General features: G+C 43.9%; 3 protein-coding genes and 1 long non-coding RNA gene across 6 annotated transcripts; 2 read left to right on the top strand and 2 right to left on the bottom strand.

Annotated features, from left to right (window-relative positions):
- Positions 1-645: 645 nt before the first annotated feature.
- Positions 646-3,210, bottom strand: LOC119274317. Its single transcript, XM_037554997.1, has 2 exons — positions 1,864-3,210; positions 646-1,051 (listed from the first exon to the last, which is right to left on the bottom strand). Exons 1-2 carry the CDS (start codon positions 3,116-3,118, stop codon positions 1,038-1,040), a joined length of 1,269 nt encoding a protein of 422 aa, XP_037410894.1. The 5' UTR covers positions 3,119-3,210; the 3' UTR covers positions 646-1,037.
- Positions 3,211-7,832: 4,622 nt separating this feature from the next.
- LOC119274309 (rust resistance kinase Lr10-like) lies at positions 7,833-11,522 on the bottom strand. Its single transcript, XM_037554990.1, has 3 exons — positions 10,017-11,522; positions 9,330-9,353; positions 7,833-9,171 (listed from the first exon to the last, which is right to left on the bottom strand). Exons 1-3 carry the CDS (start codon positions 10,669-10,671, stop codon positions 8,102-8,104), a joined length of 1,749 nt encoding a protein of 582 aa, XP_037410887.1. The 5' UTR covers positions 10,672-11,522; the 3' UTR covers positions 7,833-8,101.
- Positions 11,523-14,545: 3,023 nt separating this feature from the next.
- Positions 14,546-17,710, top strand: LOC119274306 (rust resistance kinase Lr10-like). Of its 3 annotated transcripts, none has more exons than XR_005135113.1 (4): positions 14,546-15,300; positions 15,396-15,568; positions 15,666-16,932; positions 17,345-17,710. XR_005135113.1 is itself a non-coding variant. In XM_037554987.1 (3 exons), exons 1-3 carry the CDS (start codon positions 14,618-14,620, stop codon positions 16,775-16,777), a joined length of 1,968 nt encoding a protein of 655 aa, XP_037410884.1. In that variant the 5' UTR covers positions 14,546-14,617; the 3' UTR covers positions 16,778-17,041. The 3 variants fall into 3 exon arrangements, 1 of the variants encoding a protein (XP_037410884.1); XR_005135112.1 differs by having other exon boundaries at positions 15,666-16,937; XM_037554987.1 differs by lacking the exon at positions 17,345-17,710 and having other exon boundaries at positions 15,666-17,041.
- Positions 17,711-20,725: 3,015 nt separating this feature from the next.
- Positions 20,726-21,527, top strand: LOC119274310. The gene is made up of 3 exons (XR_005135114.1): positions 20,726-21,166; positions 21,258-21,335; positions 21,409-21,527. It is a non-coding gene; the product is annotated as an uncharacterized LOC119274310 (long non-coding RNA).
- Positions 21,528-21,530: the final 3 nt, after the last annotated feature.

Below are 21,530 nucleotides of genomic sequence, written 5' to 3'. Positions count from 1 at the left end.
ATTGCTCGGGACAGGGACTCTGGTGGAACCTATTGGTTATACCTTGGCTTTCCTCTTAGAATTCAGAACTTCTTTTTTCCGGAAAGGAGGTTATCCCCCGGCCTCTGCATCTAAACGATGCATGCAGCCCCAATCCATTGCTCGGGACAGTGACTCTGGTGGAACCTATTGGTTATGCCTTGGCTTTCCTCTTAGAATTCAGAACTTCTTTTTTCTGGAAAGGAGGTTATCCCCCGGCCTCTGCATCTAAACGATGCATGCAGCCCCAATCCATTGCTCGGGACAGGGACTCTGGTGGAACCTATTGGTTATGCCTTGGCTTTCCTCTTAATTCAGAACATGAATAGTAAGTTTCTAGTAGTGTCTTGCAGCCGTGTAGTCCCATCCTTCTATGGCAAGTAACCTCATAGGAATTTTAGCTGAGAATGCAAATTCTTCCAGCGTGATTTAAACTTCCAATCAAAGCATTAGATGAAAATGTGAAAACATGGACAGGTTCTTAAATTTCAAAAAACAAATGACGAAGATACAACTAAATCCGACCTGAACCCAGGACATATTGGGTATTCAGGTCTTGACTGTCTGTCTTTCCAGTCACACCATCCCCTGTTTCAGCTGCATTGAGTTCAGTCATATACAAACGTGGAAATGAAACCAAATGATCTCACATCTTACAAACATAATTTTGTCCACATTACATGACAGAATCAAGACTTGATCCCACATCTTACAAATATAATTATGTCCATATTACATGCTGTATTATATTTTCCCTTTCCTGAATTTTTCACTCACATATACTTGCAGAATCAGCTGCATTAAGCTCAGCCATATACAAACGTGGAACTGAAAGCAGAAAACAAATGGGCAGTACTTTGACCTTACATCTTACAAATATACTCTTGTCCTCACAACAATACATGTTGTACTTTATTTATTTATGTATATACTCGCCGTGTCGCCGTATGGCTGTTTCTGGAAAATGCTTTTGTATCTGTGCCCGTATCCTCGTGTCCATGTTCCTATATCGGCGCTTCTTATATGGCCATGTCTAGAAGCATAACAAGTCAGACAATTAGCAACAGTTCTAATGAAGAGACAAATGGAGCGGAAAAGGCAACAATGAGAAAGTTAGAAACATGTGCCGACAAATATAACTCGCTTTTATAATTTATTTTTACACACGTGTTATAACTCGTGCTTGATACTAGCAATAGATTAAAAAAATATCTACACTTGTTGTTAGATGGAAGGAGTATTCAGAATGGAGAATTTAGCTGGCAAGAAGGCCAAAAACAATATGGCCTATAACTTTTGTCCAGTAAACTCATCCCTCATCATGTGAAGCAAACAAGAATATGCCAAAATAATAAACACTTAGCAAGAAAATTCATGTTTGGTATTCTGTTCTAAATAAAAGGATCCCGAGATAAGAAAATTCATTTCATTTCTATATGCTACAAATGTAATAAATGAACAAATGACAAAAACACAGTTATTTCAGAAAGTATGGATTCAACAAAGTTGTTTTCATGGAGTTAAGATTAATATCAAGATCAAAACATATAATGATGGATAAAGAATAGAACTTGCTTTGAGGTTTCAAAGTGCCAACTGAGTTACTCAGTTGGCATCTGATTTTGGTATCAAAATAAGATGTACTAAAACAATATGACTATAAATTCATCCATCTAGCAAAGGGGCAATTACTAACTATGTGTTTGTCACCGGAAATTGCTTACTAAGTTCAAGTTGTAAATGAACATTCTAAGTACCACAATCATTGTGTGTGAGCAATCAATGTACATAACATAACTGAATTGGGTTACTCTTAAAATAAGAAAACTAAGGATGAGCAATCACCTGGTGGATAGAAACTGGTGAAAGGGTGACAGCGATTCATCGAACGGCTTCCATCAAGTTTTGTGGATTGCATTGACTTAAGATCAACCATGTAGGCACTATCATCAACATACAGAATGATCACATGGTTTTCCTCCTCATAGCCTCTCAAACTGCATGGCCATCTTCTCCTACCAATCTGAGGGGGGATCCCAAGAACGTTATGCATATCAACTATCCTTGGATCCAACCACGTGGCAACACCCTGATTGATCTTCCTCTGCCATATTTCTAGGCTCGGGAATGAAAACCTGACCAAGCCAACTGCGCCTTCCTCTGTTTTGATCATCCCATGGCTTCCGGAATCAATCATACTAGTAGGCCACTCGATCACAGTTAGGCTCTGCCTATCCAAATCAAACTCAAGGAGACCACGGGCTTTAGACGAAAGCAGCCAGTAGAGTCGATTATTAACCAGGATCGCCGGAACGTCAGAATCAACGGAGCATGGAGCCTCTTTTGAAACGACGACACTCCATTTTTTGGACCTTGACGAGTAAACAGAGGTAATGAATCGATCTTCCATAGAATACCTTGAAAGCAATACCACCTTGAAGGGGCTCTGGTGGCACATGCCATGAACATGGCCGTGGTCGTTGGCATCACAGAGCACCGCCCCATTGAGGTGGAAGCAAGACGGTGGCCTGAACTCATCGGGAACGGACAGGGTGCACACCTCGCCAGAGAGTGGGGCAAACACAAGAAGCTTTGCATACTCACGGTGTACAGCGAGCACACGACCATGTCGGCACCCACGGATGTCGTAGCGGGACGGGATGGAGAAGCGCTCGGCAGGGACACGGTCGGAAGGGTGGAGGAAGCCCTGCCTGAACTCCATCTTCCATCGGCGCACAAATAATCCGAGAATGGGTGGCGGCTTGCAGTTCCTGCGGTGGACACGGAACTGGCTTTTAAAGTTGGGGTCGGTGGCGACGCCTCGCCAGCGCCGGGAGACGGCGGATGCGCGGAGGCGGGAGGACGGCTGCGGTGGCAGAAGGAGGAGGATCTTCCAAAGCATGTCCAACGGCAACGGCAGCGACTCCGATGGCGCAGGAGGAGGTCTGCTGTCGTCCTGCAGCGACTCCGACAGGGTATCGCCGCCGTCCGGCAGAGGGACAGCCACCTCCGCGCGGCGGCGGCGGCGGCTGGGACGGGTCGCCCCGTCGTCGTCGTCGCTGGTGTGGATTCGGGATCGGCTGCGGCGGCGGCCGGCCATTTCGACAGCCTCCTCGGTCGCGTCGATTTGGGAACGGCGACGCCGGCGGCGGGCGCCGTCAAGGTGGAGGTCGGGGTGGGTGGCTGCTTCTCGGAGGTAGGGTTTCTTTCTGCTCGTGTTTTTTATACGATCGTGTTATTGGGCCCCGTCGGCCCAAGGGCAAGAATTTTCTGGCCCGGTCAAAAGCCCACGAGTTTAAACTGAATGTTGCACTGTGTAAACTGGATTTAAACTCATTGCTGCACTGATGCAAATGAAGATGCAGATGGTCACGCAGAGGATGCAAATTCACTGTGTAAACTGAATTTAAACCGAATGTGGCATAGTGTACACTGAATTTACTGTAGCCAACTTTAAACTGAATGGAGTACTATGTAAACTGCAACTTGACCGGTGTACAATTTGCAAAAATGTCGACAGAAACCTGATAGGAGCAGCCAGATGTGTGAACTATGTAAACTTGACATAAACTGTGTTGACTATGGAAACCGAAACTTTGCAGGAGTAGCCAAATGTTGCACTGCGTAAACTGAAACTTGACAGGAGTACAATTTGGACACTAGAAATTTCGATCTCTGAAAATTTAAACTAAACTGGGAATGTAGATCATGATAAGGAAGCTTGAAGTAGATCATAAACTTGTTGTAATGTCAGGAGTACAGTAAATTAATTTAAGAACAGGTACATCATTATAAACTTGCAGCACATCATGATAAGAACAGGGCACCGTACTGCTGTACAAGAACTTTGGCTGCAGTTATTTGCAGTAAATAACCTGTGTACTCGAACTTCCTTGCAAATTTCGCAAGCAAAGTTTGAATGCAACTTTCGCAAGCAATGTTGTAATGTCAGGAGTACAGTAAATTAATTTAAGACAGGTACATCGTTATAAACTTGCAGTACATCATGATAAGAACAGGGTACCGTACTGCAGTACAAGAACTTTGGCTGCAGTTATTTGCGGTAAATAACCTGTGTACTCGAACTTCCTTGCAAATTTCGCAAGGGAAGTTTGAATGCAATTTTTTCAAGCAAAGTTTGAATGCAAATTTCGCAGGCAAAGTTTGAATAACTTGGCAAGTAACATTTGCAAGCAATGTTTGGTTGCAAAATTTGCACGCAAAAGCAACATTTCATGAAATTTTAGTTATTTGCAGTAAGTTCAAATGATAAGATGCTTGAATGTGATAAAGCCTTGATTGATTGGGAACATGAATATGGCATTATGAGTATTATCTGGTATTACTTGAAGACAATTTAACATGAAAAAGCAATATAGTGATTTTGTTTATGCACTTTGATGTTACTTTCTTATTATCAAATATAGATTATTGCTATGAATCATCTCTCTATCCTAAGTTGTAACACCGTACCCCCATGTATTAAGCTATAGTAACCCCTCTATGATTATCCTAACTCACTTCCTGTTAACAGTGCTTGATCACTATGAGTTCATATCTCATTTCAAATTCCACCTCAGAATTCAAATTCAAAATTAAATTATAAACTCCAGAATTTATTTCATCAAACACTAGTAACTTAGACTAGTGTCATGCATATGGCACTAGTTAGGAAAATCCATCTCTGCACCCGAGCTCATTTGCACCCACGTTGACAAAAAAAACAAAACAAATACAAGAAAAATTCAAAAAAAAAATCCAAAAATAAATTGTGCGATAGACAATTTGATGCGTGAGGTTCGCTCTTATTTTCAAATCATTTGGACATCTGACGAGCTCTCAGCAAAAAAGACAAATTGGAGGTCTGTAAAAATGTTTACTTCATGTACTGTTTTGGTCCGATTTGTCTTTTTTGCTGATACTCCTTTCATTTTTCATTTATTTAATACTGATGAAACCAAAGTCTAAGTATTGTTGTAGTACTTCTAAAACAATAACAAAACTCTTTTCATTTATCATTTGTTAATTAATGTCATTTTATTTTTCAAACTTCACTATGTTAACCATTAACCAACTAACTGCTAGCTCATTGTTTTGAATATTGTAAATAGTACACTTACATGTTTCAAAAAAAATCCATAATTTAAGCTCATTATTAGATGTGAGATAGATTTTAAGAAAATTAGCTTTAATTGCTACCATCAATGGCTATTTTAAGTCGCCATTTTTTGTTCAGGCACTATTGAAAATAGGTATACATGAAATCTATTAGCAATTAGTCCATTTGTCCTGATCAGTTGTCCTCAAAAACTGTAACATTCAACAGTACCTGACCCATCACAGAGGCAGCATAGACATCTTTCCGCTGCACAATATGATAGAGGAGTGGATATTGCAAGGCTAGTGGCGCGTCCCCTAGCCATGTATCCTCCAAGAACCTAGTAGTTAGGCTATTGCCTACCACGAATGTTGCTTTAGGGGAAAAGCCATTTGGTGTGTGTGTGTGTGTGTGTGTGTGTGTGTGTGTGTGAGAGAGAGAGAGAGAGAGAGAGAGAGAGAGAGTTAATGTGTGTTGTTAATTATATGCTATTCCGTTTGATTCGCCTTGATTCTTTGGGTGCGGGTTAATCGACAATATGAAGTAGGTTGGAAAAGGGTTGCCAAACTGGATTTATCAACCAACAAAAGTTATGCAGCGCATGACTAGCATGACTAAGGAAAGGACACATTGTACCAGCATATTTTGATAGTTTCCCTCCAAAGATCTTCAAATCAGCTTCTACTTCACGTACCCTTAGTAATCCTCCATCGTTCATGTGGTCCATGATGTTATGATGGACAACACGGCAGAATACCTTGAGTTTGCAGCATGTGGACACATTCAACGTCCAAGAGAGGCTCAACTAGGATTTTTCGGGCAGCATATCATCTGGTTCCTCGGTGCTTGCCATGGTAGGTGGGTAGCTCATTTGGTATGCCGTCATCCTAGTCTACTCCTAGGACTCATGATGTGCCGCTAAAACCGACATATACAATTGTGCCGCTAAGTATGATTTACCAATTCTCGATCCTTCCCAATCCCAAGCATACATGTGCGCCCCCAGTTGGCAACCATCTTGGCACGTAGCGCCCTGCATGGTGTTTTTTCTGCCTGAACTATACCAAAGTGTTCTCATGAGAGCTTGTCTATATAACTTCCTTTAGGATGAACACATTTACATGTACGCCTTCAATATGGAGATTGGCATTGATGGGTGCCATTAAAGCTAGCGAGATTGCGCAAAATGTATTGGTGGATGCCATCAACCTCCCATTGTCGTATGTTATTGCAAGTCCAAGAGACCGAGTACATTCAAGTCGTCCTTTCCCACCGACCATTTTATGTTTATTCATCGGGAGTCAAGATATCATGTGGAATTTAAGGGCAGATATATTATTGTCATTGCAGTTTGCTCACAAAAATATAGACAAACGTCGCAAAAGGATGATGTTGTTTATGGAGTGTGCAACAAAACCCCTTTCATTTTTATTTTTTAATTTAATGTTGATAAAACCAAAGTTTAAGTACTGTTGCAGTACTAAAAAACTCTTTTCATTTATCATCTCTTAATTAAAGTCATTTTTATTTTGTGAACTTACAATGTTAAACATTAACCAACTAACTTGCTAGCTCCTTATTTTGAATATTGGAAACAATACGCTTACATGTTTCAAATAAAATCTACGTACATTTTAAGAATTTTTAACTGCTACCATCATTGGCTATTTTAAATTGCCATTTTTTGTTTAGGCACTCTCGAAAATAGTTTTATATGGAATCTAGCAAAGTTATGGTGGGCTCACATTTTTTTGAGGCAATTTTTTCTAGCCACATGGAAACATAAGTTAAAAAAAAACACTAGGCAAATAAGTTTTTTTTAATGGAAACATAAGTTTGTCACTCATGTTTCCAGGGGGGGCGGCCCATAAGCCCAACTCTGGCTTATCCTCCCCATCATCATCCCATCCAGAAAAACGTATCCACAATTCTTGCAACAGGGAGGCTGGTGGCGGCCGGCTGCCGGCTGCCGGCTGCCGGCGAGCGATTCCCCCGGCGTCCGTCGCACTTGGGCAGCTCCCTCTGGAATTAGCCGGCGGCTAAGCGAGCTCCTCGTCTTGCCTCGCGTCCCCAATCCTCTGCTCTGCTCTGGCGAGGGACTCCGGCGGGACGGGAGCTCTCTGCCATGCCATGGTGAGTAATCTCCTCCTTGCTCGCCTCTGTTTATTGGTAGTAACTGGTGCAATGGCATGATTAGTTACAAGATCCTCTCTTTTTTGTAGAATAAGCATCTCTGTGTTAGAAAGAGCTTACTAGTACTGATATGAGGGTAATACTAGGAAGTATGGAGTATGGAGTATGTATGAGGGAAATACTAGTACTGATATGGAATGCACCCTGGAAAATAATGAAGCGTGGAAACGCAGAATAAAGCTCCATTTGATTGTTAAAATGTCAAAATGCAAAAAATACAGCTCCATTTGATTCCGGTATGCTACAAATAGCTACTAGTACTATTCCAACATTCATGCATCAGTTGGAAGGTTCTAGTAGAGAGAGGGGGAAGGTCCAAACATATTCCATGCTAGTGCTATGGATTGCCGAGATTTTAAGGAACAGGGCAATGTACGATTTCAGTATCTTCAGAAATGGCAATCAAAGGGCGTAATCATGTTTCCTCAGCAGTTCTGTGAGGAGCACTGCACTGCAGGATTAATCATGCTTCTTGAGGGGTTCTGTGAGGAGCAATCCACTGCAGGAAATACTGAAATGGATATAAATCACTGGAACAGCAGACCAAGGTAACCGCTTTATTTTTAACTATTACAATTTTCAAATAAAGTTCGATGTGGTTCTCATGTGTTCTTGCATATACCTAGTAGTACTATTGCATAGGGACGGACGATTACTCATACAATCAGGTGCTAATACAGTGAAAAGATGGAAATATACTGCATGCTGCAGTGCTATGCATTGCTGTGCAACACATGGACTAAGTGCATGTCTGCAATATGTACCAAATCATGGCAGCATGTTCTCCGTGCTTTATGTTCTAGGATAATTTTCAGATGACACAAAGGGCTTAGGGGGAATCTGTAGGTTCTGCAACCTCCCCGTTAACATGTTTACCACCTTTGTCATTGATGGCCGATTCTTGGGGTTCCATTGGATACACCACAGTGCCACAATAGTCAGCTGTCTCACCTTTTCTTTGTCTTCTGCTGTCATTTCCGAAGTAAGTTCCCATTCATGCCCATTGATTACTCTCTCGTAGATCCACTCCGGGAGATAAACTTCGTCCTGGTTCTCAACACTTGGATCTGAGTTCCTCCGTCCGCTCACCATCTCCAACACCAGCATGCCAAAACTGTACACATCTGACTTGTAAGACACCCCTCCAAAGTTCCGAGAGTATAGCTCTGGTGCTATGTATCCCATAGTCCCTCTTGCTGCAGTTAAGGTAATGATGCTTTGGTCCCTTGCACACAGCTTGGCAAGGCCAAAGTCTGAGATCTTCGGGTTGAAGTTGTAGTCCAGCAAGATGTTGTGTGGCTTGATGTCAAAGTGGAGAAGGCGCTGGTTGCACCCTTGATGCAGGTATTCCATCCCTCGGGCGATGCCTAAAGCAATATCTAGCATTTTGTTGGGTGCTAGGAGTTGTCGAGAAATATCAGAAACATGTGCGAATATGTATTTTTCCAATGACTCGTTAGGCATGAACTCATAAATAAGAGCCCGTCTCATTCCTTCGGAGCAAAAGCCCAAAAGACGGACGATATTTGCATGGTGGATTAGTCCAATGGTTCCAACTTCATTGATGAATTCCTCTCCCTCCCCTGTAGAGCTCTCTAGCATCTTGACTGCCACAGGAACTCCGTTTTGTAGCTCGCCCTTGTATACACTTCCAAATCCACCCTGGCCCAGTTTATCCTTGAACCGTCTTGCTATCTTCTTAACCTCAGGGAAAGTGTATCTTGTGGGTTTCGATGTGCCATATGCCTTGAGAAACATTTCAACCTTCATATTTATCTCTTCATTGTACCTTGACTTCAAGGAGAGATATATCACAGTGGCCACAATCAATGAAAGAACTACAAATGCAGCTACAGATGAGGCTGCTGATTAAAAAAAAAAGGAAATTAGCGAGTTGCATTCAGATAAGAGGCCATGCATTCCTGACTCTTATTGTAATGAGGAAACACAAAATATTCACAGTGGTAAGCAATAAGAATTTCATCTAGAATGAGAAAAAGGAAAAGAGTTGCAACATTACCCGCCATTGGGATGACATGGGTACCTGCATGTAGGAAGAATATCATTAGTTTTTCCATGCTTTAATTTTAATGTAGACAGAAACAGAAGACTACTTCATTACTCTATGAATTATGTTTGGAACAACTAATTCCTGATTCTTACACGAGTTCTCTGTGGACATATATATTTGGTAGCTTCCTGTTGGCTTCAAGTATATTGGACCTCAGACATAGGGTGTTATATCGATTAATATATTCTTTGTTATGTTATAGCTGTACACTTATTTATTCATATCCAATCTGAAAAACTAAACAAATATGAAAATGGTCAAATAAGGTTCATCTCTTACTTTTTGTTGCCCAAGAATTTAACAAATTAGTCAACCATCATAAGCTTTCCCATATAATTTGGCACTTGCATCTCTTGATAAATGTTTTTTCTTTGGGGAACTTTCATGGATGTGAACCTAGAGACTGTATGTGCTTGAGCAATTTAACGATTTCTCTGATCTCCAATACAATTTTGTGTGTTAAATAATATAACTACTAGATTGAGAATTCTTCCAGAAGATTAAATACAGTTAACATCAGAATATAAGAGATCAACAAACTAGTAGATTGAGAAGCAGAAAATCTAGAACGCTGTTCCAAAATAAATTGACACACCATAATGATATATGGATTTCAATTAGGGAAAGAAATAATACCATGGTGCTGGCAGAATGCTTGACGCCTTTGTGAGCTGAATCCACAGTATCGACCTTCATGTTCACACTGTTGGCAGACACCAGTAATGTTATTATGGTGCCAAGTGAAGGTTGTCGCACCAAAGTTGATGACTGCCTTTGCTATTTCATTGGAGGGGTCTGAGTTAGGGCCATTTTTATCATAGCTAAAGGGTATTGGGATACCTTTAGAAATGGCCACACAGTCCCATGGCAGATCAGATATGTATGCGTAAGCTAATGCCAAATACCAGAATTGGCTAGCGTTGTTACTGACACAAGAAGCTGGGCCGACTATACTATATGGATATGGTGTACGTGGTATGAAATTTCTTGAACATACCAGGGTCGTAAATGATTGAGGTTGTTTGTACACAACAGTTTCTAACTTTCTTGAGATGAGCTTCTGAAGTGGGCATTGAGTCGATGGTTCCACAAGCGGGGTGATGTTAATGACCCGGTGCATGTAATATATCGCGGTCACTTTGCAAGGACCAAGAACAGGGTGATCCAAGATCGTGTCATGCCCAGAGCACGATAACTGCATGCCAGCTGCTCCACAGGATGTTGGTTGGGTTGAAAGCCGGAAGGGGAACTGGATCTTTGGTCCATGTTTGCTGACCGTTGTGATGAGCATTTCTTGAAGAAATCCTCATCATCTGATGCTGCACCCAAATAGTATTCATTGGTTAGAAGAGAGAGCAACACTAGCATGACAAGAAGTTTAGGAAAATCCATGAGATGTATTGGAGATTTAGATGGAAGAAGAGAAAGTCTTGAGTATAAGAAAGTGGTTGTTTGCCTTAATCTCTGGTGAGGATTGGGGTGGCGCTTGTCATGATAGTTACATGTCTGGGCAGGAAGTCCAACTGCCACGAAACATCTGCCATACATCTTCTATGGCTCACAAAATTCTGTGGTTCTATAACTGTTTAGACCATTCATGCCATTTCACCACACATATACCTTCATTTTTCTTCACCTATTTTGCTAGACCTTCATTTTTCTTCACCTATTTTCGCTAGTACTTTGATAGGATTCCAAACCTCTAAGGACCTGAAGCATGGATCATTATCCTGTGAAAGATAAACCCGTGAAATTCACCTGCAGATTTCTGAATTATGATAAGGCTTGTTGAAATTTTAGCTGAGTGACTGATGATGAGTGATTCCAGGCTGAGTGTGTGAGTTTGTATTTTATTCCTCCTTGGAAATGTTTACAGTTATTAGTTTATTTTAGGGTTCTCTCATTTGTGCATTGTTGAAATGTTATCCATTTTAATGTGCAGACGATAGATAGCGTCTACTTGTATTATCTGCAGTGATTTTAGAAAGATTAAGGAAAATTTGGAAGTTTGTTTTGGCAAACACAGTGTAAGTAGTATTTCAGTTACACTTAGACCCATATTTAGATATGGAGGCTTTCATTTCACTATCCTTTTTGGGATTTTTTAAATAATTTTGAGAAATGACAATGAAGGATTTATGGCTAAATTTGTTGTAATCATGATGCACTTTGACAAATATTATCACACTTATATTTTGCCAAATCCGTTTCCTTTTCCTTCTGCAGTTTGTTGCTTTGAAGTCTTCATCACCATTGGCTGTATGTACATATCCATGTAATTAAAACATATATGCTGTTGGATTCCACACATTACTAGGAGACTGACAGAATTGGACCAGAATGCACTTTGACTCTTCCTCTTATGCTAGACCAACACGTGCTCAAGTTCTAATCTTTCATTTTCTGCTCACCACTGTGGACTCAACTATACCAGACACGAAACAAAGACAGTAGCAGCACGCAGCCAACTCATTTCGGCCTGGACCACTAATCATTTCTTCTTAGTCTCCAAGTAGTAGTTGCCTTCCTATCACATTCTACCATTTAATTCCTGATAGGCACAAGTTGGCCTTAAAAAAGGAAGAGTTCACCGGATATCCGAGTCAAGTGCATCAAAAGAATATTGTAAGCCAGATTTCAGGATACGCTACTGTTTTGCGCAAAGTTTCAGTGTATGGCACCCATGTCTCATGGCAGTACCATATACTGCTATCCAATATAAGGGGAGTGGATAATCGAAGTGAATGAGCTAGGTGGTTGGGACAAGCAAGCTTGCATGTTAGGCTTTGCTCACTGGATCGGAGAAGAGTACATATTGGTGAATACTAGTCTTATTGTTATTGGAGCCACAAAAAAACTACCGAACCTTCAAGGTTGCCTGCCAAGTAAATTAAGTTAGATTCTGGTGTATGTAGCCTAATTGTCTGAAAGGACTATGCTTGAATGAGCAACCAATTTTTCATGGGCCCCATTGCTATGATGAAGATCAGTCACGTAAAGTCTGTAGCTGGTATGCAGTTATCGTACTTCTGTTGTAAGTACCCTTGCTATCCAGTCTGTGCTTCTGTGAACCAGTCTGCCATGGTGATGCCCACTGCTATGGCCAGTGTATTCCATGGTTTTACCACCCTGCGCCTCTTAACTGTACTATTACAAATTATTGTAACATCTGTTACTGTACAGTTTACCATCATAATGCGAATTGAAGTGAAAACCATTTAATATACATTAGGGATTTCTATGGCATATATACCAGCCATATTTAGACTCCCTGCCATCCTGTGCATAGTTTTGTATTATGATATGGCTTGGTGACTTTTTGTGATAGCTGAATGACCGATGAGGAGTGCTTACAGTCTGACTGGCTGTAGTGCAGTCATCGTCGGAAATAATTAGCCGGACACTATGGAAATGCTGTCAGTTACTCCTGTAAAGGAAAAAAAATAGATATTACTTTATTTTTGTATATGGTGTTCATTGACTTGGAGAAGGCCTATGATAAGATACCGCGGAATATCATGTGGTGGGCCTTGGAGAAACACAAAGTCCCAGCAAAGTACATTACCCTCATCAAGGACATGTACGATAATGTTGTGACAAGTGTTCGAACAAGTGATGTCGACACTGATGACTTCCCGATTAAGATAGGACTGCATCAGGGGTCAGCTTTGAGCCCTCTTTTTGCATTGGTGATGGATGAGGTCACAAGGGATATACAAGGAGATATCCCATGGTGTATGCTCTTTGCGGATGATGTGGTGCTAGTTGACGATAGTCGGGCGGGGGTAAATAGGAAGTTAGAGTTATGGAGACAAACCTTGGAATCGAAAGGGTTTAGGCTTAGTAGGACTAAAACCGAGTACATGATGTGCGGTTTCAGTACTACTAGGTGTGAGGAGGAGGAGGTTAGCCTTGATGGTCAGGTGGTACCTCGGAAGGACACCTTTCGGTATTTGGGGTCAATGCTGCAGGAGGATGGGGGTATTGATGAAGATGTGAACCATCGGATCAAAGCCGGATGGATGAAGTGGCGCCAAGCTTCTGGCATTCTCTGTGACAAGAGAGTGCCACAAAAGCTAAAAGGCAAGTTCTACAGGACGGCGGTTCGACCCGCAATGTTGTATGGCGCTGAGTGTTGGCCGACTAAAAGGCGACATGTTCAACAGTTAGGTGTGGCGGAGATGCGTATGTTGAGATGGATGTGTGGCCAAACGAGGAAGGATCGAGTCCGGAATGATGATATACGAGATAGAGTTGGGGTAGCACCAATTGAAGAGAAGCTTGTCCAACATCGTCTGAGATGGTTTGGGCATATCCAGCGCAGGCCTCCAGAAGCTCCAGTGCATAGCGGATGGCTAAAGCGTGCGGAGAATGTCAAGAGAGGGCGGGGTAGACCGAATTTGACATGGGAGGAGTCCGTTAAGAGAGACCTGAAGGATTGGGGTATCACCGAAGAGCTAGCTATGGACAGGGGTGCATGGAAGCTTGCTATCCATGTGCCAGAGCCATGAGTTGGTTGCGAGATCTTATGGGTTTCACCTCTAGCCTACCCCAACTTGCTTGGGACTAAAGGCTTTGTTGTTGTTGTTGTATTACTTTATTTTTGTATGATATCAGCCGTGCACAGTTGAAATGCTATCTGTTGTAATTTGCAGGCAATAGAAACCAAGGAAATGTCAAATGCATCTGCCCATATAATGTAAAATAGTGCTAAAGATATTAAGCAAAATTTGGTAGTTAGTTATGTAGAGGAGGGGTGTAGGAAAGTAGTTCAGCTATAAGTAGATTATTAAAAAAATTAGAACAACTTTAGTTCTACTCTATGCAGAACATACTTTGCTACCCATACGTTTAATATCTCAAATGAATGATATTTTGTTAGTATTTGTCATTTTCTGTCCCTGTTATTTGTAAGGCATTGAATTCAACGTTATCGTCACTAGGACAGCACTGGATAGAATTGTGACTAGAGTAGTACACTTGGACACTCTCCCTTTAATCAAGAGGTCTGGAGTCAAGAACATCACCATCACTGTCATGTAGACGGTATGTATTTACCCAACTTTGGCTTGGCAGGAAGTAGCTAAGTCTCCTAGGCAACAACATCACTGTCATGCAGAGCCACTAGTTGGCATGTAATTACCCAATTTTGGAGTGAAGAAAAATAAAAACTTTGGCAGCCACACCCTCATTTGACCATTCCTCTGTGTATCTGTGCTTCTGTGAAACAGCTTGCCATGGTGATGCCCACTGTTCTCAACTCCCTAACTTTTTTATGTGTGCTTGCAGTTCTTGCTGCAGGTCGGGCTGAAGGGCGGCATCATGACTCTGATTGTCCTTCTTTCTCGTGCGGCCCTCTTGGAAATGTATTGTCCCCATTTCGTCAGGCAAGTGATCCGCCTGGCTGCGGCTATCGATCTTACGAGCTGGTTTGCAGTGATACCAAGGCTATGATTCACATCGGTGATGCAACATACTATGTGTCTGCCATCAACTACAGTGGTTCTTCCTTCTGGGTCATCGATGCCAACATGGATTTACACAACAACTGCCCTCTACCTCGGTGGAATCCTCCATACCAACCCGACAACATGGAAATCGAATTGAGCCCCCTTGTACATAGTGGGGCTTGCTTTGTAAAATGCTCTCAGGAAGTAAAGGGCACTGGTACGTACATGCCTGTTGCTTGCCTAAGCACCAACGATTCTTTTGTTTACGTGTTAACTGGCTATGGGTCTACATATATGGAGTACCTTGAACCTTCTTGTGGGTACTTGGCCCGGACTCCTCGACCCTGGGACGGTCTGGGGCTAGAAAATGCAAGTTATGCAGATGTTGTAAAATCCATGAGGATTGGATTTGCTGTTCGGTTTCCTTATCCTAGGGAGAGCATCAAGCAATGCCTAATACAGACTTTTTGGTGAGTTCTGGGTTCAGGGTTCTACTTGTGGTCCATTCCAAAAATAACCGACCCCTCTTTCACTCCTTTTATTGTATTACCGAATGTTATTGCAGGCCCTTCTATGAGGTACCAGTCTTGAGTAAAGAAGGCATCAAGTTACGTATTCTATTCAGTCTTGTGGGTGATTCATTTTTCTCGCGGTGCGCACTAGTTGATGTCATTGGATTTCCACCATTTCGAGGTGTAGTCATAATAATCGTCTTCTGGATTTGGAAGTGGCTGGCTGGTAAGTCAGAATTTTGTGCTCTTAATTGCAGTTTGTTCATGGTCACATCTATGCAATCATGTGCCCACTTAAACCCTATATAAATTTGTTTATGCAGTGTTGTGCAGGTTCGTGTTGGCGCCGCTTGTTGTGTTGATTTTCCTAGCCTACAAGTACTGGAAAACAAGAATAACAATCGATGCAGTCGAGAAGTTCCTCCGTATGCAGCAAATGCTCGGTCCGACGAGGTACGCCTACACCGACATCACTGCAATCACAAGCCATTTCAGAGATAAGCTGGGTCAGGGAGGCTATGGCTCCGTGTTCAAGGGTGTGTTATCACCAGGCAATGTCCATGTCGCGGTCAAGATGCTGGAGCGTAGCTCAAACTGCGATGGAGAGGATTTCATCAGTGAAGTTGCCACCATTGGCAGGATCCACCACGTCAATGTGGTGCGTCTCATGGGGTTCTGCTCGGAGGAGATGAGGAGGGCTCTTGTCTATGAGTACATGGCTCGAGGTTCTCTTGACAAGTACATCTTCTCAGCTAAAAGTTTCTCCTGGGACAAGCTCATAGAGATTGCTTTGGGCATTGCCAGGGGGATCGACTACCTTCATCAAGGGTGTGAGATGCAGATTCTACATTTTGACATCAAGCCACACAACATCCTGCTTGATAGCAATTTTGTCCCAAAACTTGCTGATTTTGGTCTCGCCAAGCTGTACCCAAGAAACAACAGTTTCGTATCATTGAGCGTCCTGCGCGGAACAATTGGGTACATAGCTCCTGAGATGATATCTAGGAGCTTTGGCGTCATATCGAGCAAGTCTGATGTTTACAGCTTTGGGATGCTGCTGCTGGAGATGGCCAGTGGAAGAAGGAATGCCGACCCAAATGTGGCGAATTCAAGCCAGTCTTACTACCCGTCATGGGTGTATGACAGACTAACTGAACAAGAGGGGCGTGATATATCTCCCATTGACAACATGCATGAGTTGGAGAAGAAGCTGTGCATGGTCGGACTATGGTGCATCCAGATGAAGTCCCATGACCGTCCAACGATGAGTGAGGTTATAGACATGTTGGAAGGCGGTGCCGATACCTTGCAGATGCCTTCCAGGCCATTCTTCTGTGACGAGGGGCTCGTCCATACCAATGATACTTATCATTTGTCCTCCGAGTTGACCGAAATCTCTGAGGAGGATATGAGTGAAAATATCGATGTGTGATGAGGTTGTTGCACTTTGCTTGCAAAAGGCTGAAGTTATGGTTGTATTAAAATAATTGTTTTCGCCTCATGTGAACTTTTATGCGGAAGCATGTAATAGGCAGGGAGCAGCTAGAGGATGGAGGTGTGTTCCTTCCAACTGCAGCATCCATGATAGTAAGGTTCTAAAATGAAATCATTGTTCTTCATGGAAGACATATGTATCTATTTGAATCTGAGCATATTATTCGGCAGACTAATATATAGCTTGTGGAATCTGGGGTGATATTTGCATGCATGAACCTGCTATGAAGAGACAACACTGTTAATTAGCATGTAATACTGCAGTGGAGCTAGTGTATTCTATCAGGTGCTTCTATAGTTCTAGTCGAAGACAGGTAGATATAGGGCATGATGATTCAAAAAATAAAAAGAAGAATGCAGATCACCAGCAAAGTCTGTATAGCGGATTCACTAACTATGTTAGCAATAATTAATATATAAACTGTTGTCACTGCCGACTGTACTATTTTGTTTTGTGTTCTGATGATAAAACGGATTTCCTTTTTCTTTTTCTTTTTGAACACAGTTAGACTAGAGGTTCCATGGTGGCTTGAAGAAGAGAAGAGGTGATACAAATAAAGTGGTGATCTACCGATGATAGGTGTGTATCTGGTCCTGGAGGAATTCAGTTGGCCAGACCTCGGAAATGTGTGAATGCTACTCTCTCAGCCGTCGTGTTGTTACAATTATGAGTGTGACTGGAGACTCGCGGCGGTCCAGTCTCGGATCATCATCGGTAAATGGCTGCGAGGAATTGAAGATGAGACGAGCCCTTTCACTCCTATCAACCACTACAAAGTAAGTGGACAGCAGCAGCAACCTCCTCAGTCTCAGCTGCATTATCTTCATTTGATTTCAGCCCCATTGTAAAAATGCTGAAACAAAAACTTAAATTGAAACGACCATTGAGTCGGTGCAATGATGACTATACAATTGTGCATCTGCGAAGAATGTCAAAAGAATAAAATATTTCTTTTCGATGTTATCGCTACCATGGCCAGGGTCCCTCCTTTTTTTAGGGGTATAGCTAAGCTTTATTGATCATATTCCACATGAAGTGGTATAAAAAACGATCATGAGAATGTATGAACCATAGATGTCGCCTCCTAAGAGTGTTTGAAAACTTAGCTAACCTATCTGCATCAGTGTTTGATGCCGACCTTCAAAAATAAATTTACAATTAACTAAACTAGCTCGCTGTTTAATCTCGCTAATGATACAACCATAAGTACTACTAGTCACTCTTTCAGTGTCGTTCATCACATGCTTTAAGTCGGAGGCAATTATAACATTTTGAATCTTCAAGTCTTCTGCAAGAGCCAAAGCTTCTCTGCACGCCATCGCCTCGAGTGTGGCTACATCGATGATTCCCCGGACAACCAAAGAGGAGCTGCACAAATATCGTCCAGCATCATCTCGGCACACTGCGGATGTCGCTTCTCTCAACTTGGATTTTGCCACGCTTGCATCGACATGAATTTTTGCGTAACCCTGGGGTGGCGCCCTAGGACGGCGTCCCTCCTGCCGCCACCTAATTTATTTGGGTTTGTTTTCTTGTGGGATGTAATTTCTTTGGGTTTTTTTTATCGATGTAATTTCTTCGATGACCGGTGGGCACGAACACGGTCTGGCAGCCCAAGAATTTTAGCGCGAGCAGTCCAAAAACAATCACACCACCAAGCCCAACCCAGATCATCTGGGGGAAAACAGCTCGACGGTCCGTATATGCAAATAGGGCCTGGCCTGATTTTCACGCCTCATCCCCTTCCCCACCATGCTCCGGCGACTGCTCGAGCCCCACGCTGCCATGCCTGATCTTGCCGACAGTCTGCCATTTTTGGACATGGCGGCTTGTGCAGCAACAGTTCCTCCCAACCTAATTTGCTGTGCCCTTGCACAAGGTTCGTCGTCGTCCCTAAATCCCACGCAATCCCGTGCTCTGCTACTGCTATGAAGACAGCGTTGGGCGGGTGTTATATAGTTGTATCGAGTATGTACTTATAGGTGGAAACATGTAATAGCTAGCAGAGCAGCATAGCCTTTGTGTTACTTTGTATTTTCTGTTATGCCAAAACCTTTGTTTGGGGCCTCCAGTTCCCTTACATTAACTCCTTCCCTGGGATTCATGATGAAGCTAAGTGCCATTTTTGTATCAACTTATACCTAAAAAGGCTTTCGCCCCGCTTTATATATAAAGCTATGATTCTCGACAACCCTATGATTCTCGACAACCCGGTACAAACACCCGCCAACACCACACACGCACACACCCAAGACATGATACATAGGCGCTGAGCGCAACAACAACCCTAGCGCTGCAAGAGCAACCAGGGTCCTTAACCGTGAACACGCCACCGCGAAGAGATGAAGCCACATACGACGAACCATCTGCTCCAAGACGGCGCCTTCAGGAAGGATACGACAACGGAGCGCCGCCACCGCTTGACCCGAGGATCAGAGTTTCCCCTGGAGCAACACGACGGGTAATGAGAGCCACGACGACGCCTTCAAGAAGGGAACGAGCTTCGCCGTTGCCGGTCCGTCCGAAGATAGAACAGGTTTTCACCCCGGCCAACAATCACCACCACCGAACGCCACATCCCAGCGACCGCGCCGCTCACACGACCATGGCCACCGGGCAGCACCTAGCCACAGGCTCTGCCCATGAGCACCGCGAAACCACCACCAGGGCCGCCGCCGCGACATCCAAGACCCGGACCCCACCTCACTCGAGACCCACCGCTACCCCCACCAAAGATGTGGGCAGAAAGGACCCGCCTTTCGCACCCCCGGGCTGCCCCCAATGCCTCCATCGACTCGTCCTGCTGCCGGGCGCGAGACGAGCTCGGTCCTGCAGCCGAGCGTGAGACGAGCGATAGATCGTAGCCGGGGGAGGGCCGAACCTTCGACGAGGGTAGCGACCCGACGACGAGGAGAGGGACTGAAGGTCGAAACGGGCCGCCGAAAAACAAGCCGGCGCCGCAGCCGACCTGCCAAACTGCCGTGATGCGGACACAGCGAAAGGAAGCCGCCACACCAAGAGAGACGAGCCACCTCGCCGCCGCCGCCCACAGCCGGAGCAGCCGCACACCGGGCCGCTGCCCCAACCTGCGTTGCCCGCCCGAAAAAAGCGCCAGATCCATCCGGCACACATCCATCACGACCAGCCCCAGCCTGCCTGCAGCCCCCGACTGAAACCAGAGGGGCCCGCCACCGGCGGCGGCGAGGAGGAAGCGGGAGGAGGGGTGTGCTGGCGGCGATGGTGCGGTCGTCCTCCCCGTCGCCCGCGGGAGCGACGCGGGAGGGGATAAGCTTATCGTTTGATATTTCTTTTGCCGAAGCACGTTTGTCTAAATCCCATAGAATTATCAGGTACAAGTTGGGAAGGCAGAGAGCCTTAACTGTCGGATCCATTAAGCAACTCGAGTTATTTGCATAATAAAACCGAGTGTGAAATTATTTGTTTTGTTTTCTCTGGTAGTGGTAAACACATATATTTTTTAACAGTGGTAAATAAAGGTAGAGAAGAAAAGAGATGAGCACTACTGGCTTGTTCCTAACTGCTTGTCTTGCTGGTAGCATGGTACATCTACAGTGGTGATGTACCGATCGATGATAGCTGCGTATCTGGTCCTGGAGGAATTCAGTCTGTCAGAGTTTCCAAATGCGCGAATGTGACCCTCTCGGCCCGTCGTGTTCTTGCGATAACAGGTGCTTCTGTCTCACCATTAAATGGCTGCGAGGGATTGAAGATGAGACGAGCCCTTTCACTCATATCAACCACTACAAAGTATGTGGACAGAAGCAGCAGCAGTAGCGACCTCCTCGGTCTCAGCTGCATTATCTTCTTCATTTCAGCCCTGGTAATAAACGCTGAACCAACATGTAAACCGGAAACAAATGGAGAGGAAATACGGAAACAGTGGCGGAAATTTAGCATCCAATTCCGTTCATTTTCGCTTTGTTCCCAAAATTTTTGCCGCGAGCAGTCCCAAAAACAACAGCCGGTCAACATTTTTCGCCCGTGCAAGCCCACCACCAAACCCAGCCCAGACCATCTGGGGAAAACAGCTCAACGCTTCATTTATGCAACACAGGCCCCGGCCGTTTCACACAGAGCATTACTGCGCCTCGCTTCCCACCGCACTCCGGTCCCCGGCGGCCAGCGACCGCTCGACCCCCGCGCCACCTTGCCTGCATTCCATTCGCCCTTGCCGACCGTCTGCCGTTTGTGGGCATCGCGGCTTCTGCAGCAACCCAAGGTTTGCCGCCGGCGAAACTAGTTCCCGTCGTCCCTAATGCCTCGCCGAGCAATCCTGTGCTCTGCTACTGCTCCCTCCATCCCATGGTAAACAACCCCCTTACTTTGCATCCCTTCATTACTAGGTTGGGGAGAACTTTTGCTGCCGTAATCATTTTAGAATTTCTACCACCTGCAGGACTCCAGATCCTTTCCTGCCTGCCTGCAGATCCCCTTGTAGTTGCAAGGGTGAGCATTGTCAGGAACTCGGGATAAGGTTATCTCATAAGCTCTTTGTTTTCTGAACTTATTACATACTCTGTTTTGTAACAGTTTCACTTTGTACATAGATGCACGGCCTCAAAAGCAAGATAACAGGATCGTACCCACCGTTGCTTCTGTCAGTCTAAGTTGTGATCTTGTGAATTCAGCCACCAGGAGAAATTCCTCTAAATCTTTACCTTCTTCATAG

The sequence above is a fragment of the Triticum dicoccoides genome, chromosome 3B, assembly GCF_002162155.2.
Source record: "Triticum dicoccoides isolate Atlit2015 ecotype Zavitan chromosome 3B, WEW_v2.0, whole genome shotgun sequence".
NCBI lineage: Eukaryota > Viridiplantae > Streptophyta > Magnoliopsida > Poales > Poaceae > Triticum > Triticum dicoccoides.
This window is presented reverse-complemented; position numbering and strand designations above follow the sequence as displayed.

Excerpts from the sequence above, each read along its gene's own strand:
- LOC119274309 (XM_037554990.1), bottom strand. The coding sequence starts at position 10,671 with ATGCTCATCACAACGGTCAGCAAACATGGACCAAAGATCCAGTTCCCC. Across the intron at positions 9,354-10,016 it reads AGCATTCTGCCAGCACCATG|GTACCCATGTCATCCCAATG; the intron begins GTATTATTTCTT and ends TCCTACATGCAG. Across the intron at positions 9,172-9,329 it reads CCATGTCATCCCAATGGCGG|CCTCATCTGTAGCTGCATTT; the intron begins GTAATGTTGCAA and ends TTTAATCAGCAG.
- LOC119274306 (XM_037554987.1), top strand. The coding sequence starts at position 14,618 with ATGGTGATGCCCACTGTTCTCAACTCCCTAACTTTTTTATGTGTGCTT. Across the intron at positions 15,301-15,395 it reads TGCCTAATACAGACTTTTTG|GCCCTTCTATGAGGTACCAG; the intron begins GTGAGTTCTGGG and ends ATGTTATTGCAG. Across the intron at positions 15,569-15,665 it reads GATTTGGAAGTGGCTGGCTG|TGTTGTGCAGGTTCGTGTTG; the intron begins GTAAGTCAGAAT and ends TTGTTTATGCAG.
- LOC119274317 (XM_037554997.1), bottom strand. The coding sequence starts at position 3,118 with ATGGCCGGCCGCCGCCGCAGCCGATCCCGAATCCACACCAGCGACGAC.